The sequence below is a fragment of the Neospora caninum genome, chromosome VIII (genome assembly GCF_000208865.1).
Source record: "Neospora caninum Liverpool complete genome, chromosome VIII".
In the NCBI taxonomy this organism is placed as follows: domain Eukaryota; phylum Apicomplexa; class Conoidasida; order Eucoccidiorida; family Sarcocystidae; genus Neospora; species Neospora caninum.
Genome location: NC_018395.1, coordinates 807,920 through 823,049, shown reverse-complemented (window position 1 = coordinate 823,049; position 15,130 = coordinate 807,920). Strand labels below are relative to the sequence as shown.

Below are 15,130 nucleotides of genomic sequence, written 5' to 3'. Positions count from 1 at the left end.
GATAATTGAGAGAAGGAAGACTGTGGCAAGAGACTGCATTAGATACCGATCCCGCCAGTATCGGGGTGAGTTTCCTTCAGATCTAAATTCGTTCACAGCATCTCATATATAGTAGACAATGCCAGCACTGACCGGACAGAGGGGACTCTGAAGCGCCGGAAGTAGAAATCACCGTAAAATTGCGGTGTTGGGGGGCGGATCCCGCTTAGTGGGAGGATACCATCCCGGCGTGATGGACACGAAGAACCATGCTCTCCATGATAACGTACAACGCAGTCGAGGACTAAGTAGCTGAAACTCTGCATATATGCATATAAAAATATGTTAATATGTGCGCTAGTCATCTACACATTCATATACCCATGACCAAAATCTCCCCCTATAGCTCGATTCTCAAAACATGTGACATGACAGAGACGTTAAACACGACCGCTTCTAAGCCTAGGAGTTACTACATTCAGTCAGCTTTGTCAAAATCGGCAACACAATTTTTCTCCATTCCTCTTGGAAGCATCCTATCCGGTGTCCCTCTGAGAAACGTCTCATCTCAAACAGGTGATGGTCTGTGGTGACAAGCCGAGGCGTTGCGCGTCTTGAAACTCTGCCGACATCTTCTGGACGACCGGCAGAGTGTGCCGGCGATTGACATGTGCCGTGTTTAGGAGGGCGACATGGCGAACCTCCTGGTCTCAATTTCCCATCGTCTGCGTGAGGCGACAAAGAGTTGTCTTCGCTGGCGCCGCATTTTTGATTTACTGTGGAGCCGTCAGCACGTGCGCCGTCGGAAGGGCCAGTGCGCGTTGGCAGGTAAGTCAGCTGTTGCCACAACTCTACCGCTTCGTCAAACGCCCTGGGGAAACGCCGAAGAAGCTGTTGCAGCCTGACAAGAGATGAGACACAGAGAACATTCCGTACACGCCTCCACGATGCATGTCCGAATCCAGATTGGTGGACCACTGCCGAAAGACACAACCGCACCATACTACTTTTGGACGTGGGGATAGACAGTCCCTAGACCCGTACAACCGAGGCGTCTCCTGCGGCGATCGAAGCTTTAGGTCAGACGGATGTATGAGGATTATTTCGGTGCGCTTCTGCTCGTGTGCGATGCAATGGTACGTGCACGGGGAAAGGTGAACAAAAGACTTACTTTGCACACAGACCCTCGGCGGAGACGAACAAAAGTGCATCTTGACCGTCTCGTACGAGCTGCAAACGCGAATGCAGACATCCACCGTTCGCAAAAGCGACAAATGTCGCGAGACCTTTGGACTGGGCGACGCTGCTGACTTCCAAAGTACACTGCAGTTGCGGTGTACAGGCACAGAAACCTTTCGCTCATACCAACGTGCAGGGGCGGCGTGGCCAGAAAGAAAAACATCGCCAGAAGTAGCTACACAGGCCGCTCTCTAAAGCACTTTGTTTTTCCTGACACTGAATGGAGGGCGTCATCAGGAGCGGGTTGACGACTACTTTACACACGCTCCTCTTCACGTGCAGTCTTCTTTGTAAGAACGGCAGCATACGGTACGACAGGACCGAAGGCGCGCCCAGCTGCAACCCTAAAGACGCCTTTCTCGAAGCGTGTTGACTAGCTTATCTGCACTTTGTCCATGAGAAGCAGCAGTCCTTCTCACCTCATGAATTGCGGGAAACTCGTACGCGCATACAGGTACCCCGGCGCCCTTCAGGTCGACGACTTTCATAGGCAAGTCGATGCCGCTGCTGGACGTGTGAACACAGACGCCAACGTCGACAGCTGCGAGAAGCCTGAGAACGTAGACAATTGAGAAACTACAGAGTGAATGGAGAACAATGCACAACTCTGTACAGATCTAATGCTCTCTTCCACTTTCTGTCCACTCGTACTCTGTCTCCTCGTTTATGCACATACACATAGACATACGTATCCATACAGAGGCATGCAATTCTCGGTAGGACGGGACACGGGAGAGCAGACGAGAAGACCAGGGAACATGGACATCTCGCAAGAAGGCGAGGGCGTCTCCAGAATCTGCTGAGATGTGGGACTGGAGCAAAGACATTACTGCCGTGGAGGCGCGGGCCCGACAGGCACGACCCGGCCAGTATCCTGTGTGGTGCATCGAGACCAAGGGAACTGTTGGTACAGACACTCGCAGGTTCGCAGTGAAAGATCCACCTTCAAGAGTCGAACTGCGTTCTGGACGCGGCTTGTACTGGGAACTCACTTGTAGTAGTCGTCGAGAGTCGCAAACAGCGTCCGAATGGCGATGTGGCGGAACTGGCATCGTCGAGCCCTCTGAAGCCACTGGCTCTTGGCTGGACCGCGGCCGCTCACTAGCACCAGCAAGGGAGGTAGGAGAGCCGTTTGCTGATTTGCGTTGCTCTCACTCGAATAGCTCGTGTGCCTGCCAGGGAGATGCGACTTTTCTAGGCTACGCACTTCCCATTCTCTCTGCCGATCGTATCGGCACAGCGCGTGGAGAAGAAGGTCCATGTCCTCATCGCCACTCCAGCTGGTCGCAGTCAGCAAGACTGCAGGCCGCTCCCGCCGAACCGTAACGGAGACGTGGCAGCAGGCGCAGCCCCCGGCGCTGTCTTCTGGCGAAGGATCTGCGGCGGAGGGTGCGGCCACCGGGTCTGACGGTGAACGGCACACCAAACGCTGCAGGCGACGAAGAAACAAGAGACACACCAGACAGCTCCGTGTTCCTCCACCGAGTCCCGGTGGTACCGGCAGCACCCACCCTGTGGAAACGCGCCCAGAGAGAGAAACCCAGATGAGACTTCCCCTCCTCGATGACGGGGAATGAGCATAGACAGACTGCTGAGGCCCCCCTTCCACAACCACGACTAAAAAGATTCGTATACATATGTCTACATATGTATACATAGCTAGATTTTTCGCGCACTGAACATGCCACTACCCACTTGCAGGCTCTAACCCCTCCCCCGTGGTCCGGGGGCGCCGTCGACACTCCTTTGCTGGGCTCCCTCGAAGGGCGCACAACGTCTGCCCCGGTTTTGACGTGCCGCAGGAGAGTCCCTCGGAAATCCTGTCGACTCACCGCGCGCGAGACGAGCGTTGTTTCCTCCAATACATTGCCGGGTTCGTGCCCCCCTGGACTCTCGGCAGCGTTTGAGTCGCGGCGCTTGCCACATGGCCGCCGAGGGAATGCCCACTGCCAGAGCAAATGGGTCCGCGGTGGAGAGCAGCAGCCGTGGGACTGGACAGCATCTTCTCCGGGATTCCCTTGGTCGCCAGGGGCGCCCGCTGGCAGAAGACGCGACACCCGGACAGGCCGTGGAATGTCGCCGGCTCCTTGACTGTCACAGTCGTCAACAAACGGCGCGAACCGCTGGGAGTCCTCCGCAGCGGAGGCCGCGCCTTTGTCTTCGCCTTCGGAATGGTCCGGAGAGAGGTCGCCGGACTGATCGTTTTTGACGGGGTGCGCGGCCCTGGGGCTTAGTGACTCGACGCGTTTCCCGTCTTCGCCGTCGACGCAGTGGTCTCGCGGAGCGCAGCGGGCAGCCTGGCGTCCAGCTGGGCCCGCGACGGCCTTCTTCGTGGGGCCACTCGGCAGGCGCATGTACTTCATGGCGATTTGGTGGCGCTCGCCGAGATCAATAGGCCTGATCTGGGCATTCGGATGGTCATACAAGACAGCCGCCCGCAAACCCCACTTGCGGAAGAGAGTCTCCCGCATGGCCTTGGAGACGCAGAGCGCCCCGGAAGCCAGTTTGCCCCCCCGCCCCTCAGCGCTGGCTGCGAGGGCCTCTGCCAGGGCGCGCATCGGTCCGCGAGTCCGAGCTTCCTTGCCGTGCGAGGGGAACAACAGAGTGTAGCCGAAGTTGTGCCAGTCCAGCAACATCTTCGCCCCGGTCAAGCGACTCGCCACGCCACAGACGAGAACCGTGGGAAGCGCGGGAGGGGCCTGCACCAGCACTACGGGACGCCGCCGCGGAAGAACGGACTGTTCGCCGTCGCGCCGGCGTCGGGCAGTCGAGTTGGGCGACACTTTCGTTAACACACAGAGGAGGAGACTCGCGAGCGCGGCAGTCTGCTGAAGCAGCTTGAGGAAGAGAAAGACGAAAACGAACGGGCCAGGGAAGAAGCGGCGAAACGGGCCGAGGACGAAACCCGGAAGGGAGTGAATGAGTACGAACGGGAGGCGGGCGAGGCTCGGCGGCACCGGCGTGGGCGTGTAGGCGACAACATGGAGGATCGGCGGCGGACTGACGCTCGCAGCTAATGCCTGAGCATGGTAGATCATGCGCGGGCTCCTCGCCAGGTCACCCAGAACAACAATCACAACATGCATGACCGAGGCGGCAGAAGCACCTGCATTCGACGGATCTGCGTCCGAACTGGCGGGCGGATCGGCCAACGGAGTCGATACGGTTTCCGGAGGCTTCTTGCCCTGGAAAAAAAGTTCCCTCCACTTCTCCTCGGCATCTCGGAGGCTACTCGCTCGATAACGCCCACCCAAAAGCAGTACCTGGCCGACTGCGAGAAGAATGAACAGGCAACTAAGGCACCCCACACCCGCGACGGAGATTCCCCCCCACCAAAGAGCGTGATCGGCCACGACAGTGAGGGACTGAAGAACAGCCCAAATTCCGCGTGCACCAGACGCCATAGCTGCTAACAGGCCATCCGAGAGCAGAAAGCGCGGCTCTAGAGAACGGCCCCGCGCAGAGGCTGTAGTTTCTTTTCCCCTCCACGTTCGGTTGCCTGCTTCGAACGCAGCCCGTGCTGTGCTATCTCAGTATGTTGGCCGTCTTCTCATGGGGATGTTGCGACGCTTTTCCGGTAGGAGATTGCACTCCTGTGGAAAAGAGGCACCATTCGCTCCGTCCCTCTCGCTTGGCGTCTATCTCTTCTTGAGAAACGTCCGGAGACGAAAGGGGGATTCGGCTCCAGCGCACACAGACGCCGCATGGGAAAAAAGCTCAGACGCTCTACGCCTGTCTAGGGACGATCCCCATGGTAATGCCTCCCTTTGGTGTTAAAAGAAAAACCGAAGCAAACGGGCGGTCGGAAGAGAGACACGGATATGCCCTGTGCTGCGTGGAGACAGTCGAGGAGTTCCAGCGAGCGAAAGAGATGTCGGTCGCCAGGCTCGGCGTCCGTCCTTTTCGTTCTGTGCGTTCAAAGCTGGAATGGAAGGACTCGATGCAGGGAAGCCCACAGAGAAAACACGGCATGAACGGAAGAAGAAGACAGAGATGGAGCGGGAATACCCAGTGCAGCCGAGAGAGCCGAGCAACGACTACCTAGGCGACGATGCACGGCGGCAAAAACTTTGAACGCGGCAAATCGCAAAAGCACGTCTCCTGCCGGTCGCAATTCGATGAAAAGTGGGAACCGGAGACGATAAGAAGACAAAAAGAGCAAAGAAGCCAAGAGGGTGTTTCGTCGAGACGGAAAGAAGCGATCGCAGCCTTCGAGGGAAAAGCTACACCAACGGGACGCGTTATTTTCGGGCGAATCCGCGACTGTGTGTGACACAATTTTAGATCGAAGTCGAAGTATCCCTGGAGATGCAGCAGGGTACAGTGAAAAGGTTAGCTTTGTTCGCGAAAGCAGATTTCGCAAATCAGGAGAGGACCGTTTCGGGTGAAAAGCGAGAAGAGCCGTCGGGCGACGAGCGACAGTCCACCAGGCATGGAAGAAGGGGGGCGTGGAGGATCTGCATTTCATCTGGAATCGTAGCCAGTGCGGGGACAGGCAGTGGTTCTCTAGTGGAAGGAAAGCGAGGAATCGCCTCTGGATTAGCAGGAGATATTAGCCGCATCAAAAGACGCAAGTGCTTGCCGCGAGAAAAAGCAGCTTTTCGAGTGTTCCAAATAGCTCACTCACTGCGCTGCCACGCGGCTGCACATGCAGTGCCGAACTGCATGCGCCCAGAGCATCTTTAGAACGAGTGTGAAAGGTAGCAGCGGAGAGTCAATCTCTAACCAGAGTATCTTATCTGGCTTTTGTAGAGCGTATTTCTCTTTTCAGGTGAACCCTAGGCTCAGAGCTCTTCAGAGAACCAGCGAAGACGAAGTCCGTGTCACATGGGTTTCCAAAGAAGGTGTAACTTTTCTGCACGAGAGAGTGGGGCTCGGCAAGCGAGACACCGCAGGGAGACTCGGCTCTCTTTTTGCCAGTGTCTTTTGAAAGAGGTTTGTTCTGCATGGGTTTTGCTTGTCTCCTACTTCCCAAGACAGCGACCTCTCACCGTTCTTTCGCGCTTCGGTTTCCTTTCCTTCCGACTCCAAGTTTGTGCCTCAACTGCCTGGTTTCCTCTTTTGCTTTTCCCCGCCCCATTCGTCGGCTCTCTTCGTGGGGCAAAAACGAGCGCCGGCTGCCTTCCAGCAGGTGACTCCTTCGTTCCCTTGAACCCCCTCATCACACCAAGAGTTTCGTACGAGCTTCGTGGTGAACAGCCTGCTTGGAATGGCCTTGCGTAGACAGAGAAATATCTGAAAGGCCAAAGCGAAGCGAGTGACACAGGACACTCACATCTTTACCAGTCTAGAGGATAGTAAACCGCGAAATGCGTGTATGTACTACTTGTCCCGCTCTGCTTTCTTTGCGGCTTCTCTTTCTTCTCTTTAATCTCCCTTCATTTCTAGACATACATGCATCTCCGAATGCAGAGGCGTGCGGCAGAACACGACCGGCCAACAAAGCGATTCTCAGATTCTGATCCGTCGACCAGGTACCCCTTTCTTTCGGCCAGGAAGCAAAAGTCACGGACGAGTCGTTGCGGACGTTTGTGTCCTCACCAAAACGCGGAATGATGGAACTGTCTGAGCAAGACTCGGCCGCTCCGGCTTCCAGGTGCGCCGCGAATGACGCCAGGATGACGGGGTCGCCTCAAAGTGGAGAATCTCTGCAGAAAGCTTTTGAAACACGCCTCCAGGTCCCCCCTGGGAAAGCTCTCGCGTTTTTGATGTTCCTCCAGGACCACTACCGCACAAATACCACCTTCTTTCTGGACGCCGACCAGAAGGTTCCGCTGACTTATTCGCGAATCAGAGAGCTCCATGGCGGCGCCTCGGCGGAGGCACTCATGGGCAGAACGCGGTCTTTTAAAGAGGGATGCAGGCCGACCGATGAGAGAGGATCTCAGACACTCTCAAGAAACATCGATGGTGGAAACCAGGATGGTGGCGAACCAAACGCCCCGACTCCTGTTCGGGTAGCGGCCTCCTCCGACGGCGCCGAGTGCTGGTGCAAATCGTTGCTTTCTTTGAAGGGGACTCTGGCGATTCCTGTCCATCTCTCTCGCTCCGGAAGTTCCAAAGAAATGGAAGAAGAGGCGCAGAAAGCCGCGGAGTTCTTGAGGGCAGGACCACAAGACCGACTAAGCCTCAGAGAGGGCTTGCTCACTCGGGCCATACTCAACTGTACGTACAGCCCATTTCCCGCGGCTCTGCAACAAATACCGCTTAAAGGGATGCTTCGTAGGACGTCCTGGCATATATTCCAAGACTCACAACACTAGGATGGTGTATCCGCGCCAAACTGCTGACTCGACGCTTGCAAGTCATTGAACCGTCGGGTACAAGGAGTGCGTGGCAGTGCATGCATCGAGGTGGAGTCCCCGTCAGGATCGGTGGCTTTGTTGTAGTGTTGTTGCGTATCCCGATAGAACACTGCTGTTCTGGATACCACCTTCGTTTAGATCGTCTTTTTTTAAATGCTGCCTCGTCGTGCGCATGTGGTAGAAATTTGGGCGCGTTTAACACCCTCGCCCCAAGGAAGCGGGGCGTCCCGTAGACCACGAGCTCTTGGTAGATCGCGATATTTTTTTCAGCTTCTCGTTCTCGGTTCCGAGAGATCGTCTTGTGCGCAGAACCCGTACAACCTGGTCAGGGACCGCCGCTGGACCTAGAGGAATAGGTTTGTCCATTTTTCCCCTTTTGGTGGCGGCTGTTGACGGGGAACCAGCTGCGTGTCCGCTCTACCCAAGCAGACTCCATGCTCCCGAGAGGAGTGGTTGTTTTGTCTTGTGCAGGCGAAGTGGAGATCGGAGCTGCCGGCCACCTCAGAGTGTGGCCGAGAAATGGAATCGCCGATCCGGCGGATGAAATTCTTGCACGGGAGCACCAAGCACACGTGGAGCGAAGGTTTGCGGAAAGCGTTCGCAGCATGGAGGAGACGAGGCAACGGGCTGCATGGGTCTCAGAAGCAAAGCCCGAAGACGGCCACACGTCAGCCCAGGGCGCTCAAGAGGCTGCTCAGGGCGTCTCTCTCCAGTTGGTAAACTTGAAATCGGGAGAAGCCGAACCAGGGGAGAAGTGCGTGCGTTGCTCCTTCAGCGACCGCACGGGTCTCGCTCGCTTTCGAGAGACAGTCGCCTCAGCGCTGGGGCCCGACTTTTGGCCCAGGGACGGAGACGAGGAACGAGCCCCAGACCGACGCGGGACGGAGGTCCGCGGCACGTTTGCCGGTGCACAGCCTCTCCTACGCCAGCTTCTGTTCGTTCTATGGGGACCCGCAGGTCAGTCGCTCTTCACTTGCAGCTTCAGTTGAAGTAGTGGGTTCTGAAACGCTCCCGTACTAGCTTATGTCGTCACATTGGGTGACGATATAGAATGCGTTCTCGGCGTAGAAAACACACTGCTTTTTAAGCTGCTAAACGGCCCTTCTACACCGTGTTCCCAGCTGAGTTCTAGTTGTCTGACTAGCCGTGCGGGTCCCCGGTGTCGCGACTCCCCGCAGTTCGCACGTCAAGTAGAAGAAACAGGGTGCACGACATGACACACAGAACACTTCTGAGCTTTGCCTATTGCAACTCGGCCCTGCCGCTGTGGTGCTGCTCGTGGCCTAAAGAGGAACACGGTGCCAAGACACAAGGGTTTAAGTTTTCTGTCGAACCGACTGATCGCCTCCGTTCGAGATGCGCCCAAAGTATCGACGCCTTTTGCGTTCAAACACATGCGAATCTCTTAGGTGTGAAAGCTACCCGCCGTTTCCTTGTTGAGGAAGGAGTCACGCCTGGATCTGGTCACTTCGTGTCGTGGCTTCATTGGGATTGGTTCCTGACAGGCGCATTGCGTGTATCTTCACCTTCTCGCTGGTGAAAATGAGGGACGTAGAAGACGCATCACAACGCACAGTCAGTTCTACTGGGATGGTTTAGAACTTGTGAGCCTCCATTTGCTTCTCTGCTGGACGCTCCAGTCTCGACACCGCCTCGGCTTGTTCGTTTTTTTCAGATTCAACGTTTACGGAAGAGGTTCTTGCGTGCCGGCCATCTGTGTGGCGCTCACGCCTCGCAGTCTGCGCTGACTGCTCCGGGGTGAAAAGGGTGTGCTGTGGGCCGCGCACATGCAGGCTGGGCGGATGCTGTGGCTGTTGCATCCGGCAAGCGGGGAAAACGGCGATACAGCCCAACGGACCGAGTGGGGATGAACCATCCGGTGGACACAGCCGCTCGTTGCTGGAACGGCCCGAGGCGGCCACAACGGCTCCAGGCGAGAGAGGCGAGGACGCCCTGAACTTTGTGGAGTTTTTCGGTTGCACATGCAGCAGGTTCCGGAGCTGCGTAGTGCCGATAGCAGACGACGACGTCGCAGTGTACCTCGACGAAGACTCGCTGCTTTTGCCCGAGGACGCGTCGAAGGGTGGACAGGCAGCCTCGGACAGCGACAGCGGCGGAGCAGGGAATAGCGGGTTTCGTCGCGGGAAGAAGGACGGCCGTTTGGTGAACTATACTTTTGTAGGTCGCACACGCCGGACTGAGGACATCAGCTGCGAGGTGAACGGCTTACCGCCAAAAAGTGTCACCGGGTGGAGTCCACTAACAGACACAAGGCGACTGACCCTCTAGAACTTTTGCCTTTTTGTCGCTGACGACGTCGCGCTTGAAACACCTTTTGAGAGACGTCCAGTTCAAAACGTCGATCACTGACTGGGGAAACCGCTGCAGAAGAATATCACGCCCGAATCTGTGCACAGGCTGCGTCTCGCAAGGCCTTAGGTGTCGCGACTGAGCGTTGTTAAGCACCCTTCGTTTGGGCAAGATGGCGGAATGGCCGAGTCCGTGCGACTCCGAATCCACGCCGCCACGGGCCGAATTCCAGTTGACTGCCTGTCTGGTGTGTCTTGCGTCTCGCGGGAGCCTGCATAGAAGTGTGCCACTGACCGATATACGGGGTCTTTGTTTCCGGATTTGGCGTCGAATCTTGGTCGGTCGATTCTTGCTCCTTCACCGATTGCCTCCGTTGCAGGCTTCTCATTCGTTGTGCGCCTGCCTTGACGCTGCTCGGCATAGTGCTGGTTAGCATTGACAGGGTGTGAGCTCCGGTCTTCGTCCGGCTTCAGTTGTTACCTGCTTGGAGGAGCGTGGCTTCGGTAGTCGCTGCTTTTCTTCTCGCGCATTTTTTGATGGCCTGCGGCTTACGTTCGCGTGTTTCCTGGTGCTTGCAGGCGCCGCCAGCGAGCGACGAGAGTGGCAGCGACGACTCGTGGAACTACGAGCCGTCGTCCTCTTCGTCAGACGAAGACTCAGATGACCCAGACTGTACCCCGTGCCGACCCCCTGGGGCGAACCCAGTGGTAGACCTGCCTGCGTCGGCGCCGCGACGGAGACTGGTGAAAGAATCGGAGGCCGAGGGCGGAGGGCCCGGCGCTTCGTGCTCCCGAAGCGAAGACGCCCCGTCCACAGCTGAGGGGCGAGACGGCAACGGAGAGACACACGGCCCGCGCGCGAAAAGTGGAGGGACGGGCTCACGCCCCCGAAGATCCCCGCTGCACACCGGCGACGCAGTGCGGCATTTCAGTCGGCGAATTGATCGGGCCATCGCGTTGCTCGGAGGGAGCTGCGTCCCGCTTGTGAACTCCGTGTGCCCCACAGACGCACGGTGGATGGTGGCAGGCGCGACGTTCACCAACCGGACAAGCGCGTTTGGTTCAGCGACGACCAGCGTCAGCACGAGTTGCAGCTCGATGGCCTTCTGCTGTTCACACGCTTGGGAAGTGCTTTTGCTGTTGAAGAGCTCTCAGCACGTGAGCGACGCGCTCGCGAGGCCTCTGCACGGCTGCGTTGATCTTTTGCTCGAGCTGCCTCGCGGTCTCAGCTCCCCGAGCGAGCAAAACAGCGGCGCGGCGGCGAGTTCAGACCCTGCCAGTCTCCCAGGGGGGGGGCGTGCCGGCCAGCCAGATGCAGGGTGCGTCTCCGACGCGGCGGGCGAAAACCAGGAGGCGTCTCCTGGGAAAGCCGAGCAGAAGGAAGGGAGACGAGCCACTGAGGAGATGCGTCTGAGGCGGGCAGGAACGGGCGGTGCGGCATCGTCGGCGCATGCAATCAGAGAGTATTCCCGGCACCGCGTAGCCCTGTCGCTGTGGGCGGATGGCGAGGATGGCGACAAGACAGGCGGCGCCGATTGCCAGGGCCCGTCGAACCCGAGGCCGTCGGAAGATGAGGGAAACTGTGGAAGGTCGTCCCTGTCTAGCGAGTCAAAGGTGTTTGGAAAGCGGGGGGTTGACACTCAGAGCACCGGACAAAAGGGTGGAAACCCTGTTTGCTGCTCCGCTCCATTACCAGTCTCTGCGATGGCGTGGCGAGAGCGCGTGACCGTTCTCGATGAGCTGACGCTGGTGGAGACGAAACGCTTGGAAGAGGGCATGGAGTTCAGGTGCTTCATCAACGGAGGCCAGGTCGTCGGCGTCAGCCAGCGCTACCTCCAAGACTACTTCCCTTTTCTGGTCAACAAGCCGCAGCTCCAGGCCAGAGTGAAGCGCGCGATCGCCGCCTTCGTGGAGTGTGCGGTGCTCGGTTCTGAGGCAAGTGGCGCTTCGAAGAACACACTCAAGAAGCAACCTTTCCTCCGACGCTTCGTCATCGACGTCTATGTTCAACGGAGGCAGAAAAGGGAAGAAGGAAGGACTGCGGGCGAAGAACTCCCCGGCCGCTTCAAGTGCTGGTGAGTCAGGCGCCTCGGGTGTATCACACGGGGTTCTGCAAACGGCAACAAGACTTCAAATGCCGTTTGCAGATTCACGACATACTTCAGACACATTCAGGGCTCATCGGGTTGGAAATCCGGTTCCCGAGGACACCGCCTTTCACACCAGACATTGCTGAGATCTTTCGGCCCATTCTGAAGAAAAGCATTTGCTACAAACCCGAGGTGGAAGGACGCTTTCGTAGGATACCATACAAGAGGGCCCACTGGCTTAACTTTTTTGAACACCTTTGTTTACCGGGCCCCAGTTCTGGTGTGCGCATCATTCCCCGAGAACCCAAAGTGATTCGTCCGCTCCTCAAAAAGTCTTCTGCCGGGGCTACTATGCGTTTCCCGGCTGTCACCGACAGTGTATTTTGAATGCGGTGGGAGGAACGTCTTCCTGCTCTAATGTGTTTCCTGTTTTTCACGCTGGGAATGCGGCGTGTTGTCTGCGTGCCATAGGGGAAGCGTTAGATGAGTTCCCCGCCGCGAGGTTTCAGTGGGGTAGTAAAGAGGAGAGGCGCTGTTTCGCGCCGTTGTCCACGTGAAGGCTTTCTTTTTCTTGAGTGTGCGCCTCCCCGCAGGCTTTTGAACGTGCTCCCTTGGGGTAGCAAAACGGAGCCTTTGCTTTTCACGTGGGATGAGCTACGGACCTTATCGTACACTTCGCCGGTTGCAAGCAGTTCTGTGAACGACGAAAGCGGCCTTCCGAGCGTCGGTCGGGGAGCAGAGGCTCAAAGCGCGGCACCGAGTGAATCGGACTTGCCGGACCTGCGAATCATCGAGGATCCAGAAGACGCACATGCGTCGCTTCGAGACGGGACACTTCAGCTCCCTAAGGTGAGTGCCCTGTTTCCGCGTGAGTTCACGTAGTGGAGCTTCGCGAAAGAGAGAGGCAGTGGAGCAAAAACGCTTTCCAAGAAGGGTAGACGCGTTGCAGTGTGTCCCGCCCGTCGCAGCCGGTGAACAGACACAACCTGTTAGGCGTTCTTTCCGGCGCCAGTTACCCCTCCGGAAAACCACCAGCACTTTCATCCGGTTTCATACTTCTTTCGGTTGGGGACCCGGCAGTGCCGACGCGAGCGCGTCAGCGAACAGGCCTGTTGCAAGTCGGTTCAGCAGAGAGATCGGTCACGGGCTGTTTTTGAGTTTGCTTGCGTGCGTCTTTTTTCCTCGCTTAGGAGCTGCAAGATATTGCAAGGGTTGCAGGAGGCAGAGGGATCGAGCGTGGAGGGCCTTCCCTTGACGATCTCCTCTATGACCTCCAGGCCGCTCATGCAGACGCTCTTCGATCGCAAAAAAAACATGCAACCAAGCAGGGGAAAGATCAGTAGAAAAGGATTTAACTGTGTGCATTCCGGTGCAAGCTACCTATTGGGCACGCGCCTGTGGTTTTCGGCAGCAGATGGATCAGCAAACAGTCCTTATTGCACGGAAGCGGCGGACCTCACGCCGCATTCCATGAGCGGCACCGGAGAAAGACACCGGCAACAGACGGTGATGTGTCGTCGTCCTACGCTAGTTGATGCAATCCATTATACTCGTTGGTCAGGTCAGCTAGGTGTCCATGGGTCCGACGGTTCACTGCGGTCAGAATCTGATTTTTAAAAACAAGTTAGCCATGTCTCGCAGCCGACAGCGGCTAGCCCTTCCCCCTCTTACACTCAACTGGCGATGTCACGCCAAGTGTCCTTCTTCCGTGTGCTCTACTCTCTCTTTCTCTGTGCTCTTGTCAGTTGCCTAGCAGTGCACAGAACCATCTTTTAACTCTATCCACCGAGTTCGGTTTCTCCGACAACTAGCAACACGGGCTCTTCGGCTTCAGTGCGTCGAGACATTTGTTGCCTTTAACGTTGGAACGCAACCAGGCACACCGCAGGAAAACTGGACGGTCAAAGATATCTTCTTCCTTTTAGGATAACTCCCAGGTCGGTTGCAACCAACCTCAAATGGGGCCACAACTTTCGAGCACCAAGGAGAGTACACCCTGCGGATGTGTCGGGCACGCCACCACAATTTCGTGTGCGTCTGTATTGATAGACCAGCGCCAGGGACATTTTTGGAGACTCGCACACTGGTAGTTCCTCGCAGCAGAAAGTCTGCATTATGCTTCGAGTCAGGCGCTCCCTTGCTCGGTGCGCCGCATGGAGTTCGGGCAGTAAAGCTGCGTCAACGCAGGCGTACCGAGAACCCATCTACAGTACCACTTACTGCACTGTGGAGCGGATGCCTGTTCCTGTACATCCGAGTGACATGCGACAAATCATAGGCTGCATTTTTCGCGCGATTTCAACACATATATCACTCTTCCGCACATCATCCAGGAAACAAGCTGGAAACCTAGCTGAGCCTTTTCATGACCTTCCCAAGAGCTGCGGAGATTCACCGGCAGGCGACAGCGAGGTTCGGCCGCGCTGTACAGGCTACGGATAAACTGAACACTTTAGTCTTGACCTATTTCCTCGCAAATGAGAGCTGAAAGCGTTTTTCCTGTTCTTTGCTTGAGACTAAGGAGTGAAAAATGCAGCCGTCGAACTGGCCGTTCTGCAGCCGTTGCAGCGTATTTTTTGAGGAGACGCATGCAGAGCCCCGCGTGTTTGACCGCCGGCGACTTTCCGTCGTTGCCTTTTTCCGCACGCGCAAATTTTGCCTCTTTTCCCTGTTTCCTCACGTGTATCCCTGTTTTCTGGAGTCACTTGAGAGCCATTGAAAGCCCACGGAAAGGCAGTCGCCGTCTTTGATGATGCGTTCGAGCGGGTGTTTCGCAGTTTTTTTGCGATGTGCTCCTTTCAGGATACCTGTGACAAGCCTTGCTCAGCTTTCTTTCGTTTTACCTCGGGAAACATGAGCAGCTTGCTTGCCTTCCAGTGTAGCCCGCATTTCACCATGTGCTAGGTTCTTTGGTGGCCCCACATTACCCAAACAAGTGTTCGCTGAGGAGTCCAGCCAGTCAAAACCGTGAACAGATTGCGTTGAGTGAGCTGGCGCGGCATCCGACTGGAGACACGCTGAGACATTCCCGAAACTTGGACTCTCTCCTGGCACTTTCTCTGTTGGGCCCGACGAGCCAGTTGCGTCTCCGGGCAGCGGCAGAGAACGGCGAGTCTCTCAGAGAAGTGACCGCGTGTGGCCTGTACCGCCGTCGTGGAAAACCCTCATCTCACGGTGTTGACTGTCTTTTTCGACTTGTGATTCGTTT

General features: G+C 56.7%; 2 protein-coding genes across 2 annotated transcripts; one reads left to right on the top strand and one right to left on the bottom strand.

The window, feature by feature from the left end:
• Positions 1–441: 441 nt before the first annotated feature.
• On the bottom strand, positions 442–4,622 carry NCLIV_031100 (hypothetical protein; the record flags this gene model as incomplete). Its single annotated transcript, XM_003883306.1, has 5 exons — positions 442–880; positions 1,151–1,209; positions 1,638–1,770; positions 2,211–2,647; positions 3,051–4,622. 5 exons carry the CDS (start codon positions 4,620–4,622, stop codon positions 442–444), a joined length of 2,640 nt encoding a protein of 879 aa, XP_003883355.1.
• Positions 4,623–6,770: 2,148 nt separating this feature from the next.
• NCLIV_031090 (conserved hypothetical protein) lies at positions 6,771–13,265 on the top strand (the record flags this gene model as incomplete). Its single annotated transcript, XM_003883305.1, has 6 exons — positions 6,771–7,383; positions 7,995–8,480; positions 9,544–9,701; positions 10,412–11,907; positions 12,516–12,771; positions 13,113–13,265. The coding sequence occupies 6 exons, from the start codon at positions 6,771–6,773 to the stop codon at positions 13,263–13,265; spliced, it is 3,162 nt and encodes a 1,053-aa protein (XP_003883354.1).
• Between the last annotated feature and the right edge of the window lie 1,865 nt (positions 13,266–15,130).